Genomic DNA, 13,776 nt, shown 5'->3' on the forward strand with positions numbered 1-13,776 from the left:
GGGGCCACCTGCAGCCTCGTGTCCTCACCAAGGAAACACGGCCTTGGCGGACACGGAGGCAGCCGGGTATCAGCCAGACCGGGCATTGTCAAGGAGGGCACAGGACAAACAGAGGCAGCCCTGGGTGGCCTCGGGAGGTCCCCTGTCTGTGCTGGGCCTCAAGTCCCAGACCCTGGTGCACACCCCGGGGCCAGGACCCCACATGCTGCCTGGAAGGGTCTTTGTCCCCACGTGTCTGTCTGCCACCTGCACCCTGTTCCCTGTGCGCCCAGAAGGCAGCGTGCTTGGTCACTCCGTGTCCCCAGCGTCTAGCCTGGGGCTCAGCACGCAGTAGGTGTTCAGTCAGTGTCATTCGTGGGAATGGTCTCAGTGTGCACCTTATTCTCCGGGCTCCACACCGCAGGAGGTGGGTCCACAGAGGCAGCAGGGGCAGGCAGACCCACTGCCCGGCGTGCAACATGCTCTCCCAGACTGGGCCAGGCCTGTGTGGGCGGCAACCCAGCCCGGTCACCCAGAGCTGGCTCGTGGAGCCAGCACGACTCCACATTCCCTGACATTGAGCCAGTAGCTTGAAGTCGATGGCAGTGGGATTATTTACATGGTGGAAATTGGCAAACACCACAATTCTGGCCTTTGTCTCCTGAGAGCGACTTGTTCATCTTTATCAGCATACCACTTCTTAGAACCTTTCCCGGGGCATCATTCTCACTGGTCCAGAGGGGATGCCAGCCTCCAGGGACCGGAGGGCTGCTCACGAGGCGAACTGAGCACCTACTGTATGCTGGGTGTTGTGCTAGCCATCCTGGGGGCAGAGTTCACAGGAAGAGCAGGGAGGACATGGTGATGGTCGCCGACAGGCGAGGCTGGGTGCAGAGGGCACCATGGGGTCTACCCGCCTTGTCTGACCCTGTTGCTACAGATGAGGATGCTAGGGTTCAGAGGGGCTGACCCTCATTTCCCAGGCCACTCATCCTGGATCGGAGCCAGGCCCTTGGTGCTGAGCCCCACATGGCCCAAGGCCTCCAGTTCCTTGTCTCAAAGTGGAGGCCATGGCCAAGGTGGGCTGCAACAAAGGGGGCTCCTGGGACCTCCGGAGGCAGAGCTGGGTAGAAAGCAGGACAGGGTTTTCTTTGCAAAGAATATTGCTTCTTGCCCAGGCTTGAGGGCCGGGCTGAAGGCCAGGCAACGGGGGCCGTGTGTGCAGGTGGCAAGCCTCAAGCGGGGCCGACCAGGCTACTGAGCAAAGGAGGGATAGGGGCTGGTGCGGCCCTGCCTCGGTGCTGCCACGGGGCCCCCAGGCTGCCCCAAGCGCCAGTCTCCCTCTCTCCGCAGCCCTGAAATCCTCGCCATCCAAGAAGGGCCGTGGTGCCTTGCTGGCCGTCAAGCCCCTGGGGCCCACAGCTGCCTTCTCGGCCAGCCAGATCCCCAGCGAGCGGGAGGACGCACAATACGACCTCCGGGGGGCCCGCAGCTACCCCACACTGGAAGATGAAGGTGACCAGGCAGGCTGGGGAGTGGGTGCTTTGGTGACAGGAGAGAGAAGGGGGCTCCTGGGGAAAGGTGATGTCCCTGGGGGGCTGAGAGGGGAGGGCACACAGCAACCCAGTGTAAGGAAGGGTTTCCTGAAGCTGGCGACCTGGGTGGGAGGGGCCTGGGTCACAGTCACCCCCCATCCCAGCCCAAGGTCTGCAGCCGTCCTGGGAGGGGGAGCAGCTGGGACTGTCACAGGGAGAGCTGAGCAGAGAAGGTGCCACCTGAAGAGGTGACCCACCCATCACCAGATGTCCAGAGACCTAGAGGAAGGAAGCACTTGATGGGGTTGGGCATGATGTTTTGGAAGGTCCCTCCCAGTTCCCAAGGTTAAAGAGTCCAAGATTACAGATAGGGGCTGGGGAGGGGGGAATAGCATCCAGGAAGGGAGAAACTGCAGGTGCAAAGGCTCTGGGGCAGAACAGGGCCTGGTATGTTGGAGGGACAGCAGGAGGCCTGTGTGGTTGGAGAAAAGTCAGGGGGCGGGGAAGAGAGGAAGCAGGCGGGTTGGCAGGACTTGTGGGCCTGAGGAGGGTTTGGATCTCAGTTTGAGACTAGGGGGCTATTGGAAGCCTTTGTGCCGAGGGTAAATTCGAACGTATTTGCCCTCTTAAAGCTGCCGAGCAGAATGGAGTGTTGGGTGGCAGGTGGGGCGGGGGCCTGGATTGCTGAAGGTGAGCCAAGCTGCAAGTGGAGTCAGAGGCCTGGAAGGCCTGCCGCAGGTGCCCACAGCCCTCTCCCCACAGGTCGGCCCGACCTCCTGCCCTGCACGCCGCCATCTTTTGAGGAGGCCACCACCGCCTCCATCGCTACTACCCTGTCCTCCACGTCTCTCTCCATCCCAGAGCGATCTCCCTCGGAGACGTCTGAGCAGCCGCGGTACCGGTGAGGGGCCTGGGCTGTCTCCTTCAGCGAGGCGGGGGCGGGGGGCACATCCTTAGGAGGGGCGGGGCAGGCGGCCTCCCCCGCCCCCATCCACCTGCTTGGTCTCTCTGCAGGCGGCGCACACAGTCTTCGGGACAGGATGGCCGGTGAGCTGAGACCCCAGCTTCCCCCCCAGCTGCCCCGCCGTCAGTCCGGGCTCCCTGCAAGGCCCCGCCCTTCCCCCCTCCCCCTCTTGCACCCCCTGCGCTTTCCCACCCAGAGCTCCGCCTCTCTGACCACTTTCCTGGGCACTGATTTAAGTTAGGCTCTCGAACTGCACAGAATCTTGAGTCACTTTGTACTCTTCTCCACACACAGACCCCGGGGGCGGGCAGAAGGTCCTTCCACCTGCGTGCTGATCCTTTTTTCTTTTTATTAAATATTTTTATTCTAAGAGGTACAAAAGAGAATATAGTGAGACACCTCCCCCTGCCACATGCCCCTTCCCCTCCCTGGGAGCAACCCCTGGACGGGTTTTTTCCTCTTTCTAGAAATATTTTATGAATATACAAGAAAACAAACCTCTGGGCCCGTTTCTGCCTTTTGTCTTGCCACCAGCCCAGCTTGGTGCCCCTTGCTTGGCGCACTCAGCAGATACAGGTCATCTGTGAGCAGGTGGAGCGCCTGCAGGCTTCCTTCTGTCTGACAGAACGTAGCCTGCCCTCGGGGCTCTTCAGTTGTTGCCAACTCGACCACAGTGAATAGGCCTTGTTGCCTCCCTTAGCGTTGGGGCAATTATTACTGCCATTTGAAAAAAAACCAAAACCTTACAGCGTAAAACACATTGGGCAGAATGCACTTCCCTCTGTCCTGCTGCCTGCTCCAGCCTCAGCGGCCTTTCTGCTCCCTAGTGCTGCCATCCGGAGTCTGCATGCCGGGCTGCCGGAATGTTCTGACCCACTGACAGCAGGGGCCTGGACCTTTGAAACCCCTGGAACCACCCCACCCCCAGGCCAGTGCCCAGCCACCCCCAGGAGGGTGGGCAGGATCCAGGCCACCATTCACACATGCCCCTCCTGGTACCAGAGTCACAGGATGGCCCCAGGTGGGCAGCCTTTGCCCCCTTGCAGACCCCAGGTGGGCATGACCGCCCGAGGGACCAGGAGTGAGCTGGGCCAGCTTAGGGCACTGGTCAGATGGCACCCAGAGAGAGCACCCCATGGAGACTCCCAGCAGGGCTGGAGATTTGCGCTGGCCTGGAGCTTGGCTGGCGCCCCTGGGGGGGCAGAGTTAGGGTGAGGAGAGAGTGAGGTGCAGCTTCCCACTGCCTCCAGGCCTCAGGAGGAGACACACGCGGAGGAGGACCTGCAGCAGATCACGGTGCAGGTGGAGCCCGCGTGCAGCGTGGAGATCGTGGTCCCCAAAGAGGAGGACACGGGGTGAGCGTCCTATTGCCAGACTGGCGCGCGTGCGTCTGCTTTGATCTCATTGGCTGAGCGCGGTCACGTGGCCAGCTGGCAGCAAGGCAGGCTGGGGAATGTAGTCCACGTTCTGGGCAGGGAGTGGGGGCTGGGGGAGGCTGGGAATGGGGCCTCCCACTGGAAAGGTGGGGATGCAGGCCGTGGGAACCAGGCAGTCTGCGCAGGGGCCGCTGGGGGCCGGGATGCTGCCTCATCAGGGCCTCTGATCTGCGGCAGAGCTGCAAGTGATGTGTCAGTCCCGGCGTTCTCACGCACTGTGGCCCGGATCCCCCGGCTTGCGGGAGGGGGCTTTGCGGTCTGGACGCAGTCCCCTTTCCCAGCTGTGTTGTGTTCCTGTGTCACTCACTTCCACTCGTCCTTAATGCCTTCCTTCCAACTTCTGGTTGGTCTCCGTGCGTGGTCCTTCCTTTCCGGCGGAGGTCGAACGTTCGGGCTCCTTTTTTGCTCCAGCTGCTGTCCTCGGCCCTGCGCTCCGGCCGTGTTCGTGGGTTCAGTGGGAGGCAGGTCTTTTATACCGGCTCTTTGATATAGAGCAGTGGCCTTCAGCCTCTGGGGACACCTGCGCTTGTGACCCTGGGGGCTCCTGGCGCCGAGGGCGTGGGGCGAGCGACGCGCTCCCACCAGCGCCCGGGACCCCCGCAGAGAACTGTCTAGCCCCACCCGCCATGGTGCCACGGGGGAGAGACCCTGCTCTAGGGTTTATTTACAAGTGTCTCTCAACTTCCCAGGATTTGAAGACCTGTTTACGTGTTCAGTACTTATGTCTATTTTTATTCAGTTACAAGTTCAAGAAAGTGGCCTTTAAAAGTGGATGTATATTTTATTTTTTTAAAGGATTTTACTTATTTGACAGAGACACAGCGAGAGAGGGAACACAAGCAGGGGGAGTGGGAGAGGGAGAAGCAGGCTTCCCGCCGAGCAGGGAGCCCGATGCGGGGCTCGATCCCAGGACCCTGGGATCATGACCTGAGCCGAAGGCAGACACTTAACGACTGAGCCACCCAGGCGCCCCTAAAAATGGATGTATATTTTTAAAACAGATCAAAGCCTTCACGGTCAAATACAAAATTCATTTTTTTTAAAGATTTTATTTATTTGAGAGAGAGAACAAGCTGGGGGGAGGGGCAGAGGGAGAAGCAGGCTCCCCACTGAGCAGGGAGCCCAATGTGGGGCTCCATCACAGGACCCTGGGATCACGGCACTTAACCAACTGAGCCACCCAGGCACCCCAAAATTCATTTTTTAATGTCAGTGGGCGTGTGGGAGAAACCTGTGTTCTCTGTTGAGGGATGGAACATTCAGACCTGGCCATGTCCAGTGTATTGATCCGTTGCTTTACATCCTTACTTGTTGGTCCCATTTGGTCTGTTTGGTTCTGTGTTTGCATTGTTATCAAATTTTTCTTGCTCCTCTTGTGATTTCTCCTTTACATGCTTTTAAAATTTCTCTTCTATCTCAAGACACCTTACTTAGTGGTAATACACACACCCCCAGCCTGCACTTTGCCATCAAGAATTACATCACAGATACGCAGATGCACGTGCAGTGTGACCCATCTTTCAGTCTTTGCCCCCAAAACAGCCCACCCTCCCACGCGGCTGGAGATCCAGCTCTCTGTGGTTACAGGTGCCCCCCCATTTCGGAGCTGGGCATTTTGCTCATGAGATGGAAGTTGTACCCCAATCACCCAGCCACCAGCTGAGGCCTAGGCCTCGCCTCACCTTCCATCTGGAGCCTGTTTCCTGTCTGTAACTCAGGACAGCAGCAGCCCCCGCCCCAGGGGAGAGTTGCTGGGTGAATTCATGCCAGGCTCTTGAAAGGGCCTGGCACATAGTAAGTACTCAGTGAAGATTACAGAGGTTCTGACCCCAACATGGGGGTGGGTGCCAGGTGTCCCTACTTTACAGATGAGGATACTGAGGCTTAACGATGGGAAAGGACCTTCAGGGTCACCCAGGGGGTGAGTGGTGAGGCGCACCTGCCCACCTGTGTGTGCGCTTGAGCCGGGGTGGGTAAGGGCTCTCCTGTTAGTGGGTGGGCAAATCCTCCCCACCCTTGCCTCAGAGGTATTTGGGGGTGGGGGTTTGTTTTATTCGGCTTCCTGAGTCTTTTGTCTCTGTGATGACCTGATGAGAGGACGGGAGGTGAGCTGGGGCTGGGGCCACGGGTGCTGTCCAGAGCCCCACCTGAGGACTCCTGTGTCGGCGTGTCCCCAGGGTGGAGGCTTCCCCAGCCACTGCCGCTGCCGAAGCAGAAACCACCAGCCAGGCCTCGGAGCCCGCCAGCCAGGCCTCGGATGAGGAGGATGCACCTGCCACGGACATCTACTTTGTAAGTCCCCTGCAGCTCCTTCTGTTGCCTGGTCCTCGACCAGACACACACGCTCGTGCACACACACCCACGCACACTCACAAGGACACTCATGTGGACACAGTGCTCTCACTGGTCAACACTCACATCCATGTACTCTTGCACGACCAGTGTGCTCTCACACGCATTCACACTCACACGCTCCCATGGCGTGGGAGCACCCTGCCCCTCGGCATCCAGGCCAGGCCACTCTAAGGGTAGGGAACTGCCCTGTCCCTCCTCCCCAGGCCTCGTGACCACCACCAGGCCACCGGGCAAGGCCCAGGCCCTAGCCATGCCACCGCATCTCCCTAGGAAAGATCTGGAGTCCTTAAGCTCTGAGCCCCCTTGGGCCCCCCTTGGTCCTGGGCAGATCCGGGGCCAGCCACCGAGGGCTGCAAACTGTGGATCTTCTCCCGCTGGGTGGCGGGCACAGCTAGGTGGGTTCTGTTCTCGAGGAGGCCAGGGGATTGTGTGCTTCCCACTGCCATCCTCACTGGCCGAGGACTCATGGCTGCTCCCTAATGGGGCAGGGTCTGTCGGAGCAGGAAGGGGCCCTGCCACAGGGACCCGGGACCTGTCTTCCAGAGCAGGGGGTCACCTCCCCCCTTGCATCTCCCACAGACACAGGTTAGCTGGGCTGGGAGCCTGGGTGAGGTGGGTGCGGGGTGGCCAGGGAGCCTTCAGAGTCCTGTCCAGTGACCACCCCCCACCCCCCACCCCCGGACAGTGGGTATTGAGGCTGCCTTCCTCGGGCAGCCGTATTCAGTGGTCAAATGGCCTTATGCAATGAAGGGGACTGCCTGTCCTCCTCCCAGGCCTCAGTCTTGTCTCTGCCCCCATGGCCAGTGAGCTGGGGGCCCGCAGCCATGGCTGCCTTATATACCACCACCCTGCTGTCTGTCTTGGGGCCTCTGTCTGGCCTGGAGAAGTAACAGGCGCATGCACTGTGTGTGTGTCCCCACACCCGCCGTCAGCTCCCCGTCCCTGGGCGCTTGGTTTGTGTCCCATCCTGTGGATCAGTGTGTGAGGCGGCCCCAGGGGGCCATGTCCTATGTGTGCGTCTGGGTCTTGACACCTGAGTGGGCGGCCAGGCCCTGCGGGCAGCAGAGAACGTAGGCAGACCGCAGTGGGATCCCACCACCCCGAAACTCACCTCCCGCTTGGCCATCGGCTTTCCTGCCCCTGCCCAGCGCCCTCCCCACCTAACCACCCGCCAGATTCCTGTTGCCTCATCCTGTCCTCTGTTTGCTTCCTCCCCCGCCCGCCCGGCCCGCCCAGTTCACCGATGGGAGGTACTGGATTTACTCTCCCCGGCATCGCCGACTGCGGGCCGTGACGCTGAGCTCCTCAGGGACTGTAAGTGACCACAGCAGGTGTCCAGGGAGCCCAGCCCCCGGTCCACCACCCTGGGCAGCAGGGAGCCACAGGTCCTGGCTGTCCCTCGTCCTCTGAGAAGGGACTTGGGGAAAGAATCACTATGACTGAGGCTGGTCATGTGTCCCCCAGTGATGTCACTTAGGTCCCTCTGAGGTGGGCATTGCTAAGCCTGGAGGCTCACAGCCAGGGCTAAGGGCACTTGGCTGCAGTGGTGGGGTCGGCATCTGACCCCAGCCCCTGGCTGCCTCTGCCCCTCTCCCCAGCCTGCCTGAGTCAGGGACAAGTCGGTGGACACGTCCTGTATTCAGACCTGGCTGCTGATGGCTCCCCCAGGGGCGTCTGCCCTGCAGAAGTAGGCAGTCATGTGGGTCAGCAAAGCCAGGCTCTTAACTGCAGGAGAGAGGAGATGTATTTCCATACCCACTTCACAGTGGAGAAACCAAGGTCTCGGCTCCCCAGAAAGCCCACAAGAGGGCATGGTTTAGATAAAATCTGGGTGCAAATTCCCAAGCAGCTCCTGTGTCTAGTAGATGCTCATCTATCTATTGTGTTTGGGATGCTGTGTGGATATCATGTAACAGTGGTATTCTCAGGACCTATTATTGTCCTCATGAGCAATAAGTGAGGGGCCCAGAGAGGCCAAGTAACCTGCCCAGAGCCATACAGCACTCAAGCAGGAGGAACAGGTTGAAATCCTGAAGCAGGAGTTTCTGTTCTCAAGATGAGTCCCCTCGGAGGCTCACACCCCCAGCCCCAGATGCCTCTGAGCGTCACTGGGTGTCCAGCTCTGCCGAGCAAACCCAAGAAGTGGAAACCACTTCCCCAGACATTCCCACCGTGCTGTGTCCTGCTGAGACAGGGATGCCACACCCTTAAAATGATCCAAGAGCTGAGGACACACAGCAGGCCCTGAGGGCCCCCCACCAGGGGAACAATTTGTAAAGGCTGCCTGCAGAGGGGTTGACCCCAGGGTGTGGGGAGGTGGGAGAAGGAAGGGTGGGCTCCGTAGAGGGCACAGCGGAGGCTGGTGGGGGGCACATAGGAGCAGAGGGAGCAGCAAGTATGAAGGGTAGGTGAATGGGAGCAGACCCTAGGGCCTGCAGTACTGGGGAGGATGTGTCCTTGGCCCCACTTTAGTGGGGTCATCGCCGGGTTCTGGGTCCTGCTGCCCGTGATCCCTCCCTCCGCCGGAACCAGCTCCTTGCAGAGTTCAGGTGGAGACCCTCTTGTCCCACGTTCTTGTCCCGTGGCTCTGAACATGGGATGTAGCTGCCCCATGTTGGACACTGGGCACGAGCAGCCCCAGACAGACCCTGCCCCCGGACTTCTGGGCAGGCTGGGGTTTTTGTGCGCTGTGACCACTAAGCAGTGAGCAGGGCCTGTGCGCCATTGTACCAGTCCGTCTGCTGAGGATGACCTTCAAGGGGTGTGTGGCCCTGGGCCAGGTGCTCAGACCAGAATGAGCGGCCCGTGGTGCCCAGTGGGCCAAGTGCCTCCTGCGGGTGCCACGGTCTGGCCGGTGAGGGCAGGTTCTGCAGCGAGAGCTATAGGAGGGGCAGGGAGGAGTGGGCACAGAGGTGGGGAGAGGCAGTGGGGGCCCCAAGGGGCAGCGAGGGCAGAGGGGCCTGCATTCACCCGGAGAGCACAGAGGCCGCATGCTGGCGCTTGTTCTTCACCAGGCTCTGAAGAAGCCAGCCCTGCAGAGGCGAGGCTGGTTGTAGAGAAGGGGCAGCCCAATGGAAGAGGGGCAGGTCTGGGGGCTCGTTGGGTTGTGGCCTCCGTAGGTTTAGCCAGGGCAGGTGCCTGCTGAGGCCCCGTGCTCCGAGCAGAGGCCAGGCAACGGGCTAGGTCCACAAGCGCTGAAGACTGGGAGGTGGGGGTCTGCGGGAAAGAGGAGGAAGAAAGAGAAGAAGGGGGCTGCGGGGGTTCTTGTGGTGAGAACAGACCCAGGAGGGACCGGTGTGGGTGCTGGAAGAACGTGCGCCCCCCCGAGTCTGACCCAGAATGGGGACCCCTTCCCTGACACCCCTGGAGGAAAAGCAGCCCACCTTCTGGCTGGGCCTCTGTTGTTTGCTCTCTGGGTGCCCCGGGCCTCGGTCTCACCTGGGCACGAGGAAATGGGCTCCACCCTGCGCCCCCCAGGGCACTCACCACCCAGGACCCCCAGTGGAGGGTCCTCAGGGCCCCACTCCGGCTGGCGGCCCCGGTGGCCACACAGCAGGCTGGACCTGAGGCTGGGGTGCTGCCGGGCGCCCCGGGAGGCCCGAGCAGGAGGCCCGGACGAACAAGAGGGCGGGGCAGGGGGAGGGGACAGCAAGCAAACCCCGCCCCGCCCCCTCCCGCTCCGCTGTACCGGGCCCCGCCTGCACTCCGCGCCCCGCTTCCTGCCGCCTACCCCGCGCTGCCGCCGCTCAGCCCCGCCGGCCCCACAGCCGTCCAGGTTCGGGGAGGGCCCGTCAGGGGGAGGGCCGCGGGGGCTGAGCCGCCTACTCGTCGTCCGCGTTGGGGTCCGCCTCCTTTATTTCTGTTTCTTCCTTCCTCCTCTCGCCTCTCGCGCCTCCTCGCACCCCTGCTCTTCTGCGCGCTCCCTGCACGTGCGCCCGCCCGCCCAGCCCACCGATGAGAGGAGCTGGGTGTACTCCCCGCTTCACTATAGCGCGCACGCCCACCCAGCCTCCGACGGCGAGAGCGACACAGTAAGTGCGCCCGCGGCTCGCCACGCCCTGGGCCGGGGCCTCGGGCCGCGCGCCCCGCCCCACCTGCCCGGGGACCGGCCGGGGACACGGAGGCCGGGGGCGGGCGGGGGCGGGGCAGCGGCGGGGCCGGCCCCGCAGGTGGGGGTGCCGCCCGGCCCCGCCGCTGCCCTCACCCGCCCCCTTGCCTTCCGCAGTAACTTCTATGCACTCACCGCCCTGGAGCCGAGCGCCCGCCGCCGCCGCCCTGGCTGCTTGGCGGAGGCACTGCCCGCCCGCCGGACCCGGTCCGCCGCCGGCCGCCGCCGCTCCTGTCAACTACCTATGACTGTGAACCTCCCTGAGTGTCCGATCACGTATTTATTTTGGGTCCTTACTCTTTGCACAAAGACGGCAGCACAGGTGTGCTTTTTTAGAAAAAGATTTAAAAAAAAAAAAAAAAAGACGTGTTGGAAAAACGAAGAAAGTCCACTCCACTGCACTTTGTAGTTCTTTGCTGTGCTTGCATGTGTCTCCCTGAGGGAACAAGGCCTGTTGGCTCCCGGGACCTGTGCCCCCAGGGCCTGGTCACCCCGGCTGAGATCCACACTCCGAGGTTCTGCCGCTCTCCACTTGGACGGGGTGCCCCCGCGCCCGCAGGCACTCTGGGCTCAGGCACTGGACATCCGTCCTTGGAGATGGCCGACCAGTGGTCTGGGGGCGGCTTTCCACCTCCCCCACCCCCCACCCTGATGTTTTCAATCACCTCACCTGCCAGGTGACTCGGGAGCAGGAGTGGCCAGGAGGCCACCCCTCTCCGTGGAGCTCAGGACTGTGGGCCTCTCTGTCCTCCCCACGCGGCCCGCTCTGTATCTCGCAGAGAGGGCCTAAGGCCTAAGTGAAGGGAGACGCGCTGGGCCCTCAGGCCGTGGGACTTCCAGAGAGCGGGTCCTGCAGCAGGGGCCCTCCCACGGTCAAGCTGCTCTGCTGTCCAGTAAGAGATCCCCCTCCAGGACCGGGAAGGGCTTTCTTTTTCTTTTAAGATGGTGACGTGTAAACAACTAAAGAATAGGAGACAAAGTTCTTCGTGAAAAACAAAATAAATTTTGGGGGTTTGTCGTCTTCAGCAGGAGCAGCCCCCCCCCCCCGGGCTCAGAGACCCCACTGGGTCCAGAGGGGACTATGGGAGCCGCTGGCATGGCAGGGTCTGTCCTGCCCCCACAGAAATGCCCTCCCACCTCTTGAGAGGTGGAACAGCGGGGATGGTTTCCCCCTGCCCGCTCTGCCCCCCACCCCCCATGGCTTGCTTGCTTGGGAGGAGCTAGGAGCTGGCTTGGAGCAGAAGCTACACCTGGAAGAATTTCTCCCAGCCCTTGCCTTCCTGGCGGAGAACCCACTGATCCAGGAGTTTGATTTTCCGAGTCCCTCATCTGGGTCCCTCACCTGCTGTCATCTCCCCTCACACGGCTCACTTCGTGCGCCTGGAGGGAGCCTGTTGGACTGGCTGCTGTCTGTCCAGGGCGGCCAGGGACGCGCCAGCATGCAGCCCGGGTAAGGCAGCAGTGAGAGGATCCATCAGAACAAGCCCTGTGGGTGTCCCAGATCAGAAGCAAAATGATGTCTTCTCCTTGTTGCCCTAGAGGGCTTTGTCCAGACGGCAGGAGGTGTCCTCACCTGGATTTTAGATGGGCGTCTGTCTGCAAGTGCCCTGGCTGCATGCCATGAGTCGCCAGTCCATCCCTACCCCTTCCCGCCGAGGAGGTGGCAGCTGAGCAAGAGGTGCATCTCAGGTCTTGAAGACTAACAGGGACGACTGTGTCACCCAAAAGCCGGCATTGGAGTCCCTGCCCAGGCCCCCAAAGGCCGGATGTTCAGGCACGTTGTGAGTTCTGTGGGGATGGCCAGAGCAGCATGCACAGTCCTGGAGCAGTGCGCCCCATGTCCAGGGCATCCTCAGCCACTTGGAGCTTTAGGAGCAAGGAGGGGAGCTCTGCTGGTCCCCTCGGGCTTTCCTCAGTGAATCATGGAACAAAGGCATCGCTTGGATGCTAACTTGCGAGAGAAATTTGCAAGCCTCCTGGATATCATGACGTTTCTGTTTTTGTGTTAGGTCGCTGAGACCCCTTTGGAGACCTGTTTTGTGTTGGTTGCATTCTTTGTCCCTTTTCAGAGAACTGTCACGTGGATGCTAACGTGGTCTGCAGACTGTGCCGATGGGAGTTGTTTGCTTATTATTTGGGGGGCCAGGGGCGGGAAGGCAAGACTTTATTTATAATGTGTAGCAAATTCGTGGCCTTTCCAAGGCCCCCCCCACCCCCAGAGGAAGGCCCTGGACCCACCCAGCTGTTGCCAACCCCCAGCATAGAAATCGAAATTCCTTCATGGCGACACCCTGTCTCCCTTGTGGCTCATCTCTGATGGCTGCGGCCGCTGAGAGCCGAGAGCCTGGGCACTGTCTGGATGGCTGAGCTGTGAAAATGAAAGACATTTCCCGAGACTGACAAGGTGCAGCTTCCCGAGAGCCCCTGCCAGCCTCCCTCCTCCAACCTCCCCTCGCCCCTCCCTCCACCACTTGGCTCAGTGCAATACTCCCCTTCCGGTGGGGTCCCTTGCCATGGTACTGTCGCTGCAGCCCCTCGGTCCATGCCCTGGGCCAGCGCCTTCCACCGCCTTTTCTCTGGTGGCTCAGTTGCATCGCCTGTCCCCCCCACCCACCCCCATGTCGTTTTTATGGTCGAACTGATTTCAAAACAATGAAACTGCAAACCTTGTGTGTCTTAATTCTCTCTGGGGGTTCCGTGTGCTCAGCCCCCATGGTCTGGGGTGTGACAATCCAGAGCGCGGCCTCATCGGGCACAGAATGCCGTCTCTCTCAAACCCAGAGCCGTGGGCACCTCTGTAACTGTGCAGACCTGCTGGCCCTGGATAACATATGCAGCCTCGGGCCCCCTCCCCGCCACCCCTCCTTCTTTTTATGTTGAAGAGTTCTCTCTAATAAAATCGGGTAATAAGCATCAGCTCTCTTTCTCTTTGCCTCTGTGTGTTCCCGGGGTCTGCTTGGGAATTTAAGGACTGACTTTGAATGAGGGCAGAAAGAAACCTTGGTTGTATTTAAAATAACAACAGGACCCAATGCCTTAATAGCTGTGGCCTCCTTCGGGTTCCAGTTGAGTTCAGAAAACTTTTAAAAATTTCTGACATCAGTGCAGCCCAGCTCAAAAGAACAAACACTCCCCAAAGTTTGTATTGGTTCTGCCAGAGTTGCTCAAATTGGGTAATGCATGGACCCCTTTTAAGAGGAAAGCATTTCTCCAGGATTCCCAACTGGAGAGACGCTGCTTTGGAAATAAGATCCCATCCGTAAGCAGGCCCTTGGAAACCCGTTTTCATCATGATGCAGAACCACACAGCTCATTTATAGACTCGCAGATGAGATGATCTGGAATGTGCTTACCATCCCATCCAAAGATGAGTATGCGCATACTCTCAAAGATACATCT

At 60.4% G+C, this 13,776-nt stretch overlaps 1 protein-coding gene across 5 annotated transcripts in view; it reads left to right on the plus strand.

Annotated features, from left to right (window-relative positions):
- The window catches only part of PIP5K1C (phosphatidylinositol-4-phosphate 5-kinase type 1 gamma), a 50,711-nt gene extending 37,418 nt beyond the window's left edge, over nucleotides 1-13,293 (plus strand). Inside the window, exons 12-19 of one of the 5 annotated variants that reach the window (XR_010406224.1) lie at nucleotides 1,333-1,494; nucleotides 2,277-2,415; nucleotides 2,529-2,561; nucleotides 3,729-3,833; nucleotides 6,092-6,206; nucleotides 7,506-10,044; nucleotides 10,217-10,300; nucleotides 10,495-13,293. Coding sequence is in view for 4 of the 5 variants with exons in the window: in XM_045863335.3 (XP_045719291.1) it covers nucleotides 1,333-1,494; nucleotides 2,277-2,415; nucleotides 2,529-2,561; nucleotides 3,729-3,833; nucleotides 6,092-6,206; nucleotides 7,506-7,583; nucleotides 10,217-10,300; nucleotides 10,495-10,497 (719 nt within the window). In the remaining variant the exon portion in view is untranslated. The remainder of the gene's footprint in view (nucleotides 1-1,332; nucleotides 1,495-2,276; nucleotides 2,416-2,528; nucleotides 2,562-3,728; nucleotides 3,834-6,091; nucleotides 6,207-7,505; nucleotides 10,045-10,216; nucleotides 10,301-10,494) is intronic. The other 4 variants (XM_045863335.3, XM_045863333.3, XM_064574465.1 and 1 more) reach the window with 4 other exon arrangements.
- Nucleotides 13,294-13,776: the final 483 nt, after the last annotated feature.

The sequence above is a fragment of the Mirounga angustirostris genome, unplaced genomic scaffold, assembly GCF_029215605.1.
Source record: "Mirounga angustirostris isolate CCGP_5_RB_7025 unplaced genomic scaffold, mMirAng1.0.hap1 SCAF_1, whole genome shotgun sequence".
Lineage (NCBI taxonomy): Eukaryota > Metazoa > Chordata > Mammalia > Carnivora > Phocidae > Mirounga > Mirounga angustirostris.